This window comes from Mytilus galloprovincialis, chromosome 4 (assembly GCF_965363235.1).
Source record: "Mytilus galloprovincialis chromosome 4, xbMytGall1.hap1.1, whole genome shotgun sequence".
Lineage (NCBI taxonomy): Eukaryota > Metazoa > Mollusca > Bivalvia > Mytilida > Mytilidae > Mytilus > Mytilus galloprovincialis.
The window spans coordinates 60,492,806-60,511,678 of NC_134841.1; the positions used below are offsets into that span (position 1 = coordinate 60,492,806).

General features: G+C 30.7%; 1 protein-coding gene across 1 annotated transcript in view; it reads left to right on the top strand.

Moving 5' to 3' along the window:
• LOC143072600 (phosphatidylinositide phosphatase SAC2-like) overlaps positions 1-18,873 on the top strand; it is a 238,401-nt gene that overhangs the window by 276 nt on the left and 219,252 nt on the right. Inside the window, exons 2-7 of the mRNA XM_076247630.1 lie at positions 8,224-8,304; positions 10,405-10,538; positions 12,330-12,461; positions 13,563-13,607; positions 16,131-16,322; positions 17,803-17,998. Of these exons, the coding sequence (XP_076103745.1) occupies positions 8,224-8,304; positions 10,405-10,538; positions 12,330-12,461; positions 13,563-13,607; positions 16,131-16,322; positions 17,803-17,998 (780 nt within the window). The remainder of the gene's footprint in view (positions 1-8,223; positions 8,305-10,404; positions 10,539-12,329; positions 12,462-13,562; positions 13,608-16,130; positions 16,323-17,802; positions 17,999-18,873) is intronic.

Consider the following 18,873-nt stretch of genomic DNA (forward strand, 5'->3'; position numbering starts at 1 on the left):
AACCTCCAAAAAAAAATATGTTAAAATACAACTGACATGTCCGATTTTTTGGGATACAAGAAATGTTTTAAAAATTATATTAAGCTGATAAGAATATGTAAAAGGGGAATAAAATGTCATACAATAGACCAATGTCAAGTCCATTTGGATGAATTAGTAACACTGGCTGACCTAAAGATCAATCTGTGTGCATGACATCAACAAAAATCAAAGCAGAAAATGAACATTCGGTAAAGAGGGACTGTCAGTCAAGGGTACTACTTGTACACGTTATTTTTATTTACTTGTAGAAGTAAAAAAAAGATATACTCTTATAAGTAAATAATAATGTTTGAAATAATCTCCCCTTCATTTTCTCAAAAAAATACTTGTATAAGTAATTTTTTCTTACAATCCCACAAAATTCCTCAAGTTTTGAGATGTGAAATCATGCCTTTTAAATGATTTTTCCCAGATTTGCTCAAGTTTTTTTTTTTTTATTAAAGTTCAATGTTTCATCTCATTAATTCAACAAAGAAACTGATTGAGCAAGGCCTTCAAAAATTGCTCATTGGGGGCTTGTAAATGAGCAGTGATCTGAAGATAACAGACAAATGGTATTTTCATTGTCCATGAAATTACACTTAAATGATAAGTAAAGACTTCTGCAAAGGGTACACAATTTAAAATTCTATCATAGAAAAGAAATCTGTAATAGAATTCAAGAAAAGAAGAAAGGATGACTTTTTTACTTATTCAAGTAAAAAAATCTGAGTTTATAAGGGACATAACTAAGCCATTTTTTTACCTATACAAGTAAATAAAATTCACTTGTATAAGTAATATCCTACAATTTTACTTATATGTATATATTTTTTTTTACCTCTTCTTGAATAAGTAGTACCCCTGACTGACTGTAGGGAGGTCATTCTTTTGGAAATCCTGACACCCCAAGGTCTGTTCTACGTCACAAGAAAAACCTTAAAATATGCATTATCTGATCGATAGTTATATACTGTCAAAAATATTATTTTTTATAAAGATTTGCAAAACTAAGCATAAAATATAACTTGGGAAAAACTAAAAATTCACTATTTTTAAATGCCTTGATATGGGAGATAACTCTGCAAATAAGGCAGAAATAGCAATAAAAATTGATACAAAATTATAACTTTACCGCTTCTACTCATCAAAATGTATTAATTCCTAATATATTAGCCGTCTTTAAAGTACAACTGATAATAATTATCTACCTTGATTGAGCATCTATCTTTCATGCTAGACAATGCTAATAGTTGGTAATGATTATCTACTTGGAATGAGTATCTATCTTTCACACTAGACAATGCTAATAGTTGATAATGATTATCTACCATGATTGATTATTTATATTTCACAACAGACAATGCTAATAGTTGATAATAATTATCTACCTTGAATGAGTATCTATCTTTCATGCTGGACAATGCTGATAATTGATAATGATTATCTACCTTGATTGAGTATTTATCTTTCACACTAGACAATGCTAATAGTTGATAATGATTATCTACCATGAATGAGTATCTACATTGTATCTTTCATGCTAGAAAATGTTAACAGTTAATAATGATTACCTACCATGATTGAGTATCTATTTTTCACACTAGGCAATGCTAATAGTTGATAATGATTATCTACCTTGATTGAGTACCTATCTTTCACACTAGACAATGCTAATAGTTGATAATGATTGTCTACCATGATTGAGTATCTATCTTTCTCAATAGACAATTCTTATAGTTGATAATGATTATCTACCATGATTGAGTATCTATTTTTCACACTAGACAATGCTAATAGTTGATAATGATTATCTACCTTGGTTGAGTATCTATCTTTCAAGCTAGACAATGTTAATAGTTGATAATGATTATCTACCATGATTGAGTATTTATCTTTCACGCTAGACAATGCTAACAGTTGATAATGATTATCTACCTTGATTGAGTATCTATCTTTCACGCTAGACAATGCTACATGTAACTGTTGATAATGATTATCTACCTTGATTGAGTATCTATCTTTCACGCTAGACAATGCTACATGTAACTGTTGATAATGATTATCTACCTTGATTGAGTATCTATCTTTCACACTAGACAATTCTAATAGTTGATAATGATTATCTACCATGATTGAGTATCTATCTTTCTCACTAAACAATTCTTACAGTTGATAATGATTATCTACCATGATTGAGTATCTATTTTTCACACTAGATATGCTAATAGTTGATAATGATTATCTACCTTGGTTGAGTATCTATCTTTCAAGCTAGACAATGTTAATAGTTGATAATAATTACCTACCTTTATTGAGTATCTATCTTTCACGCTAGACAATGCTAACAGTTGATAATGATTATCTACCTTGATTGAGTATCTATCTTTCACGTTAGACAATGCTAACAGTTGATAATGATTATCTACCTTGATTGAGTATCTATCTTTCATGCCAGACAATGCTAACAGTTGATAATGATTATCTACCTTGATTGAGTATCTATCTTTCACGCTAGACAATGCTAACAGTTGATGCTATCTTTCACGCTAGACAATGCTAACAGTTGATAATGATTATCTACCTTCACCTTGATTGAGTATCTATCTTTCACACTAGACAATGCTAACACTTGATAATGATTATCTACCTTGATTGAGTATCTATCTTTCACGCTAGACAATGCTAATAGTTGATAATGATTATCTACCTTGATTGAGTATCTATCTTTCACACTAGACAATTCTAATAGTTGATAATGATTATCTACCATGATTGAGTATCTATCTTTCTCACTAGACAATTCTTATAGTTGATAATGATTATCTACCATGATTGAGTATCTATTTTTCACACTAGACAATGCTAATAGTTGATAATGATTATCTACCTTGGTTGAGTATCTATCTTTCAAGCTAGACAATGTTAATAGTTGATAATAATTACCTACCTTTATTGAGTATCTATCTTTCACGCTAGACAATGCTAACAGTTGATAATGATTATCTACCTTGATTGAGTATCTATCTTTCACGTTAGACAATGCTAACAGTTGATAATGATTATCTACCTTGATTGAGTATCTATCTTTCATGCCAGACAATGCTAACAGTTGATAATGATTATCTACCTCGATTGAGTATCTATCTTTCACACTAGACAATGCTAACACTTGATAATGATTATCTACCTTGATTGAGTATCTATCTTTCAAGCTTAGCATGATTAAATTGTCTAAGACAATGTTAATAATGCTAATAGTAATTAGTTTATATTGGGGTCTTCTTCCTGTCCATGTTTAATTATATTACCTGCATCGATTTCTTTGAAACATCAGAGACAAGTATTTGGATTGGAATAACTGAACCTAAATATAAATTGCTGGTTTTATATTAATGTATAAGAACAATATACATGCATTTACATTGTCTGAAATAAAATGTTTTCCAGATGTGTTGTGGAATGGAGCTACTATATCTTTTATATAGCTAATGAGTACATAAATGGACTTCATTCACATCTAACAAATCATGATAAGAGCATTTTATACCTGCAATCCTATTTCATTCTTTATAAATAAATAAGAAAGAGAAATTAATGCTTCCAAAGAATCAATGTCTAAGGGGTATTTTATCATTATCATCTGGCTTTTAAACAATTTAATAATACATGTAGCTCAGTTCTGTCTTAATTATGATGTACCAAAGAGCAGTCAGACCAATAACCTGGTTCATCATTGATCTTTTAGACCATTAATGTTTAACTATATATAAAAATTGTAATAAGAAGTGAATCAATTCCCAAGAAAGTATCTTTTATCTAACCTGATCAAATAATATTGATTCTTTAATCATCAGTAATTAAAAATTGTTGTTTTTTCACATAATTATTTATTTCATGCATGTTTGTGATTTAAAAAAAAAAGCTATGTTTGAACTTTTTAAAAATAGCCATTACAATTGAAACAAAAACTCTACATGCTTTAGTTTTTGGAAAGATTGGAACTTGTTCTAAATCTTTCCTTAGGCACTGGCCTCCCTAACAACACGACAGGTTAGCTACTATTACTGCATGTATTCACACTGAAATATAGTTCCCTGTAGTTCTCATGTATGTGCACATAATACACATATAAACTGTGAAAAATGGGTATATTTTTGAAGCAGTTCATTCAAGAATGTATGTAATTAAGGTGTGTTGATGTGCAGGCTTTTTTAAAAGCATTTTGATTAGGTAATTGAGTATGGATACAATAATAGTATGATTGACAACTGTCATTATCACCAAACAATCAGGGACAAGGTGGACCTTAAATTAAAATGCCCCACCTCCTAAACTGTCAATCAAATTGACCACATTACTTATCAACATCAGTGTTACATAATTATACAGACCCACTATACATTTCAATCAGGCCTGGGGTAATGGTAATTTGTAATTGTAATGCATTGTAATATTACATTTTTTGGATGTAATGCAAAGTAATTTGTAATGCACATTTTCTGCATTACAATTACATGTAATGTAATGATTACTTTAGTTAAAAATTGATGTAATGCCTCCATTACAGTACATTACTTTTCATTACAAATTGGTAAAATAGATAAAATTGAAGAATATTGTATAATAAAAATAAAATATTAACAAAAACAAAAGAAAGTATGGAATAAAATTTTTGTCACAGTTAATTACTGTATTAAATAAATTACATCAATCTTTAAAACACACACTAAGGTAAGAAATATAAAATGGTAAAAAATATCAAGTCTTTGATCTTGGTTTCTGATATTTGTTTAATATGATATGGGAATATTTTGGTGTTTGGTGGTCTATGAAAAGTCTTATAAAAAAAATTATCAAACAAAACTATATAGATCAATGAAAAAAAATGAAGATGAAAATTTCATAATTCTATACACACCTTACATGTATTTCAATGAAATATTGAATATATCAAACAACATTTTTAAACCAAACTGTGGTTTGGGTCGTGTCTGTGTTGTTATTTCACCTAATTTAATATCACAATGTTTTTATTGCAATCAAATCTTCTCAACTTATGTTTGTCCTCACAGATCCCTTAGGCATTTCACAAGATAATCCTTTAATGACACATTTATTATATCCCTTTGAAATCCTTAATGATGTCTTAATGATTAAGTGATCAATGTTAGAAACAAAATTATATGATAATTTATTTATTTTTTACCACCACCTAAGAAACTTGAAAGTGACTTTTTCAGTTTCATGCCTCCTACTTCAATCAAAGGGTATAGACACAGGTACGGTGCAGTACATGATGTTGACATCTACTTGTCTGAGCCATGTGAAGAAATTTCAATCAATGTACTGGAATAATGGAAGTCAAATTCAGTGTGCCTTTCTTCTTTGGCTAATACAGCTATCAAGTATTTAGCCATTTCCCACACATAAGCTCCTGTAGAAAGGCTTTTAAGTATTGCGGGAAAGGTGTACAGAACTGATCGCTGTTCTCTTAACGGCATCACATTTAAACCACTTATGATGATAAAGTGCACATATTAATTAACCAGTATTTGAAGTCTATGTACCTAACACTGTATACAGTTGTACATATGTACATATACCTTTGTTTTTGAAATGCTTTTTGTTTTTATATTGAAAAAGTAATGTGTAATGTAATGCATTACACAGGCAAAGTAATTGTAATGTAATGCATTACATGTGAGAAAAAATGTAATTGTAATTGTAATTGTAATGGAAGAATCACAAAGTAATTGTAATGTAATGCATTACATTGCAGTGTAATGGCCCCAGGCCTGATTTCAATGCACAAATATTTGACCTCATAATTGAATACACAAATGTACATATTAGATGTTTGATATATAAGGATGATAGATTTATTTATTGCCTATTACTTTTGATCTACATTACATAAATTGAATCTGTAAATTATGTCTGAAAGATAAATGATTAATTAAGGATTAACACCATCTTTAAAAGAAAATGAAATATAAATATGAATACTGTGGAATCATTATTATCCGTTGGATACCAATTTTCGTGGATTTCGTGGGTAAAGCTGAACCACGAAATTAAATGTTTAACGAATGACAAATTTTCTATAGGCGTGTATGCAGACTTTTGCAAAACCACGAAATCAGATATCCACGAACATGCAAGTTTTCCTTAATCCACGAAAATTGGTACCCACGAAAATAAATGAATCCATAGTATATAAAAGGTATTCAAGTAAGGCCTATATTATATATAGTATAATTTACTTGATAAATTTCCAATAATTCAACAATTTATGATGGTTCACTTTTTATTATTATCAGAAATTGGCTTGAAACAGTTTTTAAATTTTAAAACTTTTAATTATAATCAACCATTTTTTATTAATTATTCCCCATCAATCATTATGTCTATTTTAGTCCTTTGAATTTTTATAAGAAGTGAATATATATTTTTGCTATCAAGAAAAATCTGCATTTCAATAATATAAGTTTTTTAATTTGTTTACATTGAAAAAGTAAATTTTCAATGCCCTGTGCTGAATAAATACTTTATAACTTGATCAAAATGCACTCTACAACTCTTAATTTTCAATGTCATATATTATAACCTATGTTTCAACTATAAAAATGCCCCAAAACAACATTTTTAGATTATTTTTGTTGACACTTTAAAGTTCTTAGCTGTTTGTCTAGAACTTATGTCTTACAAGGAATTGGTAACATTTACTAGAAGAATTTTTGATTTGCAATTTTTTTTTTAATTTTTTTAAACATGTTCAAAGCAGGCAACAATATTTGGATAAGATATAAACTGCAGTTTGAATAAAATTGTGAAAATTAAGAGACCCATATTATTTAATTTGAGCTCATTTTATCTTCATACTGGAAAAGCACTTTTATTCCTGCTAGAGACCTGCTGTTTATGCAATTTTCAGCAATACAGTTTTTTTAATGTTCTTTTGTCCCCATCATACCTTAATATGAAGTTATTCAAACTACTCTTCCAATCTTTCTACAGGTGCTATCCAGCACTTTGATTTCTGTAAATTTAGTATTTGTAAAGAATTCCTCTATATTATGAAGTATGACATCAACAGAAATATAAAGTCAAAGAAAAAAATGAAAAACTGAATATGTAATATCCAGCAGCTGAATTAAAAAACAAAATATCAGTTCGACACATCATGCTACATGTTCTAGGGAGTAATAATTTAACTTTAGCAGGGGTGAGGGAGGGGTGATTGTGTTTTTTTTGTCAGATTTAAATGCAAACTTTTTTTAAAAGTTTTATGCACTCTCAATCAATTTTTTTTCTTCTTTAAAATACAACACTATAAGGTATGGGGAAAATCTGGAATCAAAATACTTTTTTTGGGTGACATCAGCTTGACCTCAATATTTTTCTTTCATAAAATTGGGGATCATAATATTTTTTTTAGGAAACCACCGTCCTCCCCTGTATTCCCCCCATCACCCTGGCCCCAAATCCCCCAAATCCCCCATAAAATTTTAATGGTTGTTTCCTTAACCCTATTGATTTGACCTTTTGTATATAACTCAAAAACTAATTTTTACACTTATAATGCCTATAGTCCCTCACTTTATTCATTAAAGAAAAAATTGAAAGTCAAGTGATTAACTTTAATAATTGATTAGGATAGGCTCTATTAAGCTGCCTCATACTATAAATTCAATAGTCAGTGTCGTGAAAAAATAAATTGCAATATTTAGATGATATTTATTACTATTAATTAATTGAAAATAGTAAAAGGTTATCTAACATATCTCTTAGAAACCAGTGTGGTTAATTCTAAATATTAAGCTGAAAGATAATTGAACTGTCCAGTAGTGTCATACATTCATGACCATTTCATGATGGTGCATTCTTGATCTCTATGACATTGACCTTTCACATCAAGTTCACTTTTTACAACTGCAACAAAATGACATTTTACTTTTCGAATGTTAGAACTTAAGTTTTGTGATTCATCATGTTTATTGTAAATGTAGGATGTAGTGAAGGAAACAAACAAGCAAACAAACAAACAAACAAATATTTTATTTGCCAATCACAGCGCATGAAAACAAAACATTTTGTCTCACAGGCATATCATCTTTCACATGTTTTTGAAGGACAACAATCCAACAATAATCTTTTCCATCATGTATGATATATTTGTATGATATTTTATTCTTATAGGTATAGACTTATGTTCAGCATGGAATCCTGTTTGTATTGGAATGGTCTATGGGGTTATTGGAAAGGTCAAAGTTCACCCAGGTAAGATGAATACAATGGCAGATCCAGAAATTTTCAGAAGGGGCACACTCAAATCATGCTTTAGTGATTCCCTAGATAATCGAATTACTATAGAATGTACATTTAAATTAATAAAGGTTGTTTTAGTTATGACTTACAATAATGTGTAAACTCTGCTGACATACCCACAAACTGAATATTTTCTGCAGGAATTCATGTTTAGATAGTGTGCAAAAGGTCAAATTTATACATTAAAAAACTTTTTAACTTTTATTACTTTAAATTTCACAAATAGACTCCCATATGTCCTTTTATTTATATAATATTTCAGCATTACCTTAACTTAATAGCCACATAACACATTGAGATCTGATACATCAGTATATATACAAAATGTATTTAAAGTATGACCCCCATTTCATTATATTTTTTTTGTTTTTAAGCTTAAGTTTAAAATTACTTAAGGGAGATAAGCAGATACAATCTCTTTTATAATCACTTATTAAAAGTTGTTTTTTAAGCCTAATTTTTTCCATTTATAAATCACCCAAAAATTCTAGATGAATTATTTTTTTACTTTTGTTTTAATTTTAATTTTTTGCAATATAACTTACAGATTTTTTTTTAAAAGAAAAACGATCAATTTCAAAAATATAAGTGACTCGCTCATACATTCTTAGGAAGACATTTCTATTTCTTATGGTTAACCACAGTTTGTGAAAATTTACGACAATTTTTGTAGATTTATTAGTGCAATGCTACGTACATATTTTGATCAGATCAATAATGACACACACTATAATACTTGATGATTATGCAATTCTCTATAGATTGTTTGAAAGAACTTTACTAATGTGTCTGGCTCCTTTTATCCATTTTCATATATGATGACCTATAGGTCCACTTTGAATATCATTTATAAGCCTGATCTATGTCCCTTTGACATGCCACACATCAGACATTTTGTCATTTAGTCACCAACAATGAACAGAAACAATCTATACTCTTAAAATTGTTTCTCCTTGGGTATTTGTCAAATTAGCTGTTGTCAGTTAATTTTAATTTTGACAAATAGTTTGGGAATTTGTTTTTATATTTATAAAGCATTATCATGATTATATGACATTCGTATAACAACTTGTATGACTGTTTAATAACATCTGTTAAGTTTTCATGTAATTAGAAAATATTTTTTTTCAAAGTTTGAAATTCCTAAGGAGTGCCAGATCCAGAAGGGGGATTCTGGGGGTTGAAACCCCCTTTTTTCGGTTAATCAATGCATTTGAATGGGACATATGGTCATGAGCTTCATATTTCAACAGAAACATATATATATAGAATATCACTGAAAGAAAATCGATAAAATTGAGATTGATAACTGTTTTTCTTTTTTTTTTGTATTTCTTTTTTTCATCAGAATATTGAATTAATCAATTTACTTTCAACTTTGATTTGTGTGTTAGAGACAGAGTTGTCACTGAACAAATGTTGTTTTGTTTCTCTCTTATTCAAATATACATATCTAATCCAAAAAATTCTTCAATTCATGTACATTATATATAACCTTCTGTTTGTGAAGATTATTAATTAGTTATGAACAAACAAAAATATTAACTTCATATATCAACCATTATAAAAATAAGGAGATGTAATAAGATTGCCAATGAGACAAGTAACCACCAAAGATCAAATGAAGTGGCTGTATACAATTATGGGCAACAATTTGGCTATCACCAATGAGAAATACCCATACCACATAGTTGGTTTTAAAAGACCCAGACATGAAAAATATGAAATAATTCATTTGTGAAAACGTTGATATATGTATCTTTAAGAAATAATTTAGAGGGCTTGAATATACAAATGTATCATGATTTTACCACAGGTTGAGCCTTTAAGCCAAATATTTTACCCTGGGTGATAGCGAGGGGTAAAATATCTGCATATTTAAGGGACCACCCATTGTAAAATCCTGATATAGTCAAGCCCCCACGAATTATTTCAATTCTAATAGAACAAATACAGCAATTTTTTTGGATCCAAGGTTGAGAAAGGGAACATTTTCAATCACAAGGATTCCTTTTTTAGATTAAGTTTGCTATACTTGAGTTATATTTTCAGAATCAGAATGGAGTTTGTTATTAATCAAACAAAGAGCTCATGTTGGTAGAATAGACATACACGATATTTATAAGATCCACAAGATAGCTGTGATACCACTTTCTGGTAATGACCCAGGGGAATTGGACTTAGAGGTACATAGTATATGAATTTCATTAAGATACTGTTCTTTTATAGGAGGGGCCTGATGGGTAATTTTCGTTCTTTGTAATAGGTGCATTTTTGCTATCTTGATCCGTTTTTCTACAGATTTTTTTTTATATTTTCGTGATCCGTTATCATGGAAATTTATTTTCTGTGAATCGTGATTGACAAAATAATCAACTCTTGAATCATGATGTCTTGATGAGACCCCCCCCATCAGGCCCCTCATATTGCATTGGGAATATTATTATGTTTAAACATGATTATTCCTATAGATGAAGGTGTAAGTCATTATCATAAGAGGATTAGTTGTGTGGAAATAGTTAAAGCATGCTAGATATGTAACTTTTCATACAGTATTGCAGAGCAGCGTCAGTACTTAATGTTAAATAGATGTATAAAAAAAATGTGATATGATTGCCAATGAGACAACTCTCCACAAGAGACCAATTAAAAAAGAAATTGACAGCAGCTTTAGGTCACTGTACAGCCTTTGACAATGAGCAAAGCCCATATTATACTGCATACTCAGCTATAAAAGGCCCCGAAATCACAAATGTAAAACAAATCAAATGAGAAAACTTACGGCCTAATTAATGTAAAAAAAAAAAAATGTAAAAAACCCAACACAGTAACAAACAACAACCACTGAAATACAGGCTCCTGACTCACAGTCAAACACTGTCAGTACAAACATGACAGAAGTTTGATTGAATGACTTGCAAGACATGTTTATTCCAAACAAAACACATGGTTGTCATCTGTTTATGTGGTTCATAAGTGTTACTTGTTTCAATATAGATTAGATCATTGGTTTTCTTGTTTCAATAGTTTTACACTAGTATTTTTTGGGGCCCTTTATAGCTTGCTATTTGGTGTGAGCCAAGGCTCTGTGTTGAAGGCCGTACCTGGACCTATAATGGTTTACTTTTATAAATTGTGACTTGGATGGAGAGTTGTCTCATTGGCACTCATGCCACGTCTTCCTATAACTACATAATGTAATACTTAATTTCTTTCATACACATAACCAATGTTTAATTAACACATGTTTTAAGATAGGGAAAAAAAACAAGGTATAGTTAAGCAATTATAATACTGATTTCATCAGTACTTTTATCAGGTCAAATTAATGCACAATTAAGATAACTTGAAAAAGTACTACACCAACAAATTGTTAAAGTTCAATGCATGATTAAAAAATCCTACATTATTTGTACATCATTAAATATTTTTTTCTTAATATCCATTACTTGTCAGTTTTTTTTAAACCAGAGTGATAATTTTTGAAAATTGGACAGAAAGTTGGAAGAAATTTAGCAAAATTTGGATTTTTTCATACTTAATGCAATTGATAACAACGAGTCTGTTGAGATTAACTGTCTGGTGAAGCATTGGTAATAAAAATGGCAGCAGTGATAACACATAGGTTTCCATTTGAGTCTGTGGAGAACAACTGCTTTGTGCTGTTCTGGTAATAAAAAAGAGATTCCACATAGGTTCCCGATGGATCAAAGAAGATAATGTTTTCATTATTTTTCAAAGTAAATTGCCACTAACATGACCACCTCAAAAATATTTTCATAATTTCAATAAGTTGATTTTAAACTCTTATAAGAATCAAATCTGAAAGCCTGAAATATTATATCTAGGGCCAATTTGTTCTTTTTATGTAAGCTAGATAGATTGGGTTTTAGAAGAGCTATTCATGACTGTGTACATAAATGAATCATGTGTAAAATGCTATTAAATTGTTTTATATTTTTATTTTGTATATGTAGCTGTGTAGAATGCATCATTTTGGGATAAAGAAAGCTTCCTTAGCTGAACCTGATGGTAGCACAGGGAAACAGATACAGAAAAAACTAAAGTCAATTAAGATTGCTGCTTCAGAAAATATTAAACCAAAGAACGTAAGATTTAAAACAAATTAAAAATCAGCTAAAAACGTTTTTTGAACAGCTTTTTATATGCAAGTGTCCACACTGTAGGTTTTGAAGGTTTGGAATTACGTTATCAAGTCAAAAACTGAACAAACTATGAAAATAAGGTGGTACCTAACACTATAGGGAGATAACTCTGTTAAATCAGCTAAACGTTTTAATCACGTTGTATTGTTAAGCCAATATTGGTCAAACTGCTATATATCCAATGTAATTTTTCCAAGAGAATGATTGGTTCAAGTTTTTTGAAATTTTTGTTTCTTTGTCAAAGGGTCAAAGTAAATATTTTGTCAAAATATCATGAAAATTAAACGAGCCAAATTAATTTTAGCCAAGGTGTTCGGTACCCCCTTAAAAATACACTTTGAAATAAAAACGAAGCAGTGCATCAAAGTGAACAAATGTTTGATTAAGATATATTTGCTATACCCCGATGTCAAGTTGTTTTTATGCCTCTGCTTATAACCATAAAACTCAGATCAAGTATGACAATGTATGAACTTGGTTAGTGTTGCCTTAATAGTTCTAGAGTTATGCTCCTTTATAACATAATATGCAACTGAGGGATCATTTGTGTGCCATGGAAACACACATTGGTCGACCTGAGGTCAATCTGCAAATACAATGACATTTAACAATCAGTTCTTACTGCAACATTTTAACATATGCATTGTGACATAGGAAATTTTTGAGAAAGTTCACAAATTGATAGTCATCTATTTATCTTTTGGATATGTAAACTTTATTGTAGTATTTACGCAGGTCTAGGAAAAGTTGACAGAAAAAAATATTTGTTTTCAAACAAGAAGAAATTTAATTTTGAGAAAATGTTCTCCTTCATGTGTTTTACAGAAGAATTTCATGTGAAGTCTTAGCTGTATAAAGAGGCAAACTTTCATAAGAAAGGTTAACACCAAAATAAATTTGTATTATAGCATCTGTTGTTAAACAGGTTTCAATTTGCAAATATATTGTTTTTATTGATTGAAAGCTGTATTTATAGCTTAAACTCAACCACCTACAACCCTTTATGTATAGGCCTGTTGATTTATAATTACTTTTCTTTTACAGAAAGAATCCAAAGATAAAGACAAGTTTATCAAAAGAATAATGGAGGTATGCTTGTATCTTAAGAGTGAAAAAATCTATTTTCTAATTTTACATTTAGACCTGTTCTCGATTATTTCTCCTAAAATAATTTATTGGAAATTAGAAATGTAAAGATTTTCTCTGAGAAATAAAGGATTATTTAACCCGACTTGAAATTGAAGATTTGGCCCCTAAAGTACTTAATTTTGATAAACAACCACCAGTACATAAATTCCAAAATTTGTTTTGGCATAAACAGACACAGTTAAAATTAAGCATTAAAGTAGTGAAATTAATATTATGCAACATTTATTTTCTAGTAGATAGTTCAGGGTTGGCAAAGTATTACCTGCCCAGGTTTTACCGGGCTGGGCAATACTCCCAGAAACGGGTAATACTGGGCAATACTGGACAATATGATTTTTTAAGCTTATTTCAACACAGAGTAGTAAAGACTTGTTGTTAGTTCGAAGTATTATAGCTAAATATATCCATTTTAAACAGATAACCCTTGAGAGTAATTTCTAGAAGATTAAAAATTCAATTTCATTCCTTCTCCACTCAAATTCTATTTAGGCGAAATACAAGATTTGCACATTATGGGATTCCTTGTTAACTTCCAAGCATTGTTTCAATAATCCAAACTGATAATTGGCACATTCCCTGTTTCCATTCTCTATTCACGATTTTTATGATTCATGAAAAATAAGGTTTATGCTTGTAAAATCTGTATGAATTGACAGCTATGTAAATGATATTTACAAAAGTAATTTAGATAAACAGTGTCAGATTTAGGAGGAAAGGATGGGAAAGGGGGGCATACACTCCTTTGGTTAGAAAATATGTATGTAGGACTCTAAAGTGCGATGGGGACGCTAAAGTAAGATGGTCACGCTATAGTGCGATGGTCTACGCTAAAGTGCGATTCCTACATATGCTAAAGTCTGATGGTCTGCGAAAGTATAGACATACGATAAGTAGTTGGATTATGACGTTGTCAGTTGTTTATACAAACTAAAAATGAACACCCTGAAAGACAAATTACAAATATTTGATTAAGAACTTATCAAGCAAATGTCAATGACTTAATTAATTTAAACCTTACCGTGCATTGTCGACTAAAGCAAAAGTGTTTTATTTTGGTAGCTGGAAGAAGAACTTTTATCCTGCAGTCGACCGTTTTACTTTAGGCCCTATAGATATAGTATTCACATAACTTTCCTTTATCCTGCTTTTATTAGAAACGAACGGATGCATTTGAATCATTGTTTATGTTTGCAGTTTATTTTGCGGTCTCCGTAAAAATGTGGTCACTTTATTGAAAAGTAACTTCGGCAAAATAAAGGTACATATTTCCATGCATAAATTATAAATTATCGGCTAAAACATGATTAGATGGTACATTGCAGGAAAATATAACATGGATGTGTAGTCGCTGCAAAAAAGGCAAAAATTAAGCTCTGCAAACATTGCTTTTCTCTCTCATTTAAATTAAACAAATAAATCAATATTACATATTCCAACAATAATCGAATTTTGTATCTTTTAATTTTAAAAGGACGATTGTAAGGGGAGGTGTTACCATAAGCGATAGACTGTGTATGGCAAGCTACACCAATTATAACAATATTTAATACACACAAGTTGTCAAAAATTCATTAACAAGAAATATATAGTATTCTGTGACACCTAAATTACCTTATTACGTGGATGGTCTTTGAGAATTATTCACTTAAGAATAATGAATGCTGTTAAATTATACTGCCTTTCACATATGGTATAAACCTTATAATACTATTTTATACAAAAGGTTTGTTTTTACATTGAGTGTTCTTTAACGTTTTTTTTTTTATAAAGCCCTCGAACCTTACCCTTTTGGTCCATCACACTTTAGCATGATATACCATCGTACTTTAGTGAACAAACCACCATCGCACTTTAGCGTGAGACACCATCATACTTTAGCGTACACATCGCACTTTACCATGACCATCGCACTTTAGAGTGCCATCGCACTTTACAGTCCTACATATATACCCTATTTTTTTAACTCAGCTCCACTTGGCAGTATATTTCCCTTAACCCTTTCCTCCATAATGACGCCTTTTGACACCACCCCCCTTACTCCATAAGGACGCCTTTTGACGCCTGTGTAGTACCTCAGTTGAAACACTTTGACTACAAAGTGTCTGCAGTTGACTTAATAAAATTTGTATCCAATATGAAAAGGAATATAATGGGAATATCCGACTTAAATTTATTTGATGAAATAGTTGTTTTTCGCAATGCCTTAATACTTTAAAGCATATGTTCAGCATTTTATAAAAAAAATCCTATGCAAATCAAGTATGCAAAAAAAAATTTCAATGGAGGAAAGGGTTAAATGATATATCCCCCTTTTAAATGATCTTAAATATCCTTGATCAATCTCTCTCATAAGTGATTATCAAAAGCGCCTCATTTTCAACATAACTTATATAGGCAATTTTATAAAGATGCTTGCTTATTTAAATTAGTAATCCTTCTGATAAGTTTTGTTTTGTTTTTCAGGAGTTAGTGAAGATGTTCAATGAATCAGACTCATTCTACTTCAGTGAAACGTTTGATCTGACTAACAGTATACATAAACAATACTCATCAATTTATAGTCCAAAGAAATTCCTTTGGGAAAGGGTTGACAATAGGTTCTTTTGGAATTATCATATGACAAAAGAAATTAGAGAAATGTATCTAGAAAATGAGGTAATAGTTTTAATCAGTTATAAATTGAAATTCAACAGATAAATGTAAATAAGACAGCAACACAATAAAAACCCAACAGATTACACAGTACACTGAGATAGAGAAGTGTAAATATAAAAATAAAATTACGAGCAATTTAGAACAGACACATTGACATTTATTGAGATTCTCAAAGAGCTGAGAAATTTAGACATCGATATTTGAGTGTTAAACATTTACTTGATTCATGCATCTGTGAAGGGATTGCTTTCCTTAGTACAAATAGTAGATATTATTCAGCCATATGTGTTTGAACCAACAAAGTACCTCTTAAACTGGGTTGGTTAAAGTGCTGTCTAGTAACATATTTTTTAAGCCCTCACTGTAGAGGAGGGGGCATTAAGTTTTACCCTTGTCCATCTGTGTGTCTGTACATTTGTCTGTACATCACTAAAGTGATTTCTGTTCTCTAACTTAAGTTTATCACAACCAAGTTTTTGAAACTTATACACAATGCTCATTATCACAAAACAAAGATCAAGTTTGAATTTTGGTGGTGTCACTTTTACCGTTCAAGAGTTATTCAACTTTACAAATTGATAAATTGCTGAATTTTTTGTTTCCCTTCTTTAACTGTAGTTTGCTTTAACCTAATGATATGCAACTTATACACAAGGATTAGTACCACGAAACACAGATCAAGTATAAATTTTGGTGGCTGCATTTTCACCCTTTTAGGGTTATACCCCTTTACAAATGGAAAAATTGCTGAATTTTTCATTTCCGTGTTTTAACTTTAGATTGTCCCAACCAAATGTTATGAAACTTATACACCATGCTCATTATAGCAAAACACAGATTAAGTTTGAATTTTGGTGGCGTTATTTTAACTTTTCAAGAGTTATGCCTCTTTACAAATGGAAAAATTGCTGAATTTAGTTACTGCTCTGTAACTTTAGTTTGCTTCAATCAAATGTTATAAAACTTATATATAATAAAATTGAGAAAGGAAATGGGGAATGTGTCAAAGCGACAACAACCAAGCCATAGAGCAGACAACAGTCGAAGGCCACCAATGGGTCTTCAATGTAGCGAGAATTCCCGCACCCGTAGGTGTCCTTCAGCTGGCCCCTAAAAATATGTATACTAGTACAGTAATAATGGACGTCATACTAAACTCCAAATTATACACAAGAAACTAAAAAATCATACAAGACTAACAAAGGCCAGAGGCTCCTGACTTGGAACAGGCACAAAATTGCGGCAGGGTTAAACATGTTTATGAGATCTCAACCCTCCCCCTATACCTCTAGCCAATGTAGAAAAGTAAACACATAACAATACGCACATTAAAATGCAGTTCAGTGCTTATAACCACAAAACACAGATCAAGTATGAATTTTGGAGGCGTCAATTTTACAGTTCTAGGGTAATGCCCCATTTTTATTTTTTTATAAATGAAGCTATTAAACTTGATGTAACTAACTTGTCTTTCATATAGGACCCAGAGTTATGGTCCCATTGGATATTGCCTGTTATTCAGGGATATGTCCAAATAGAACATTGCATTATGGACTTTAAGGGAGACAAAGGTTTGAGTGATTCTACTCATACACCAGAGTTTGGTAACACTAAGTATACTGCACCATTAGAATATGATATTGGTATTATTTCGAGAAGGAATAGGAATAGAGCAGGTTAGTATATATACCAAATAGATATGAACACATCAGTCCTTATTTTGTGTGTGTAAGGGGGGGGGGGAGATTTTTCACAGGTGTAAATTTTGAGATTTCCATTGAATAAGGTATACATTATATTTTGACGGATTCAAAACGTTAATACAATACCATTGCATGTGCACTTTCAAATTAGCAGAAATTATTTTGTTGATTTTGTGCTATCATCGAAAATTTACACCCTTGGAAAACCTGCTGTATGGTATGGTTAAATGACATTTCAATGATAATTAGCATGTGCCTGCTGACAAACTGGTTCTAGTGGCCTTTCTGGAACTTGAAGTGAGATGTGAGTTTATGCTCCAAATTAGAGAAATTACTGTGATTTTCAGATGAAGAACAGTTAAAATTGAGGATGGAAATTCGGAATGTGTCAAAGAAACAACAACCTGACCATAGAACAGACAACAGCAGAAGGTCACCAATAGGTCTTCAATATAGCGAGAAACTCCCGCACCCAGAGGTGTCCTTCAGCTGGCCCCTAAACAAATATATATATAATGGACGTCATACTAAACTCTTAAATTATACACAAGAAAGGACTGTTTTTTAGACTATGGGATAATCCAAAAAAACTGTAGTGGACTGTAATTTGAAACATGAAACTTCAACAGCCTTTTCCTGTGACATCATTATGTCTTTTCTATCCCCCAACAAACTCCAAAACACAGACTTTAAGAAAAGGAATGGTAAAGATCTGATTCATTCTTCCTAGGTACTTATTATCTGCTAGATAAAATGAATTCTGTTAGCATATATAAGTACTTGGACAGGAAATCAGAAATCACATCATCAGACAAAAATGCATTGAGAGAAAAGATAAAGGAATCTAC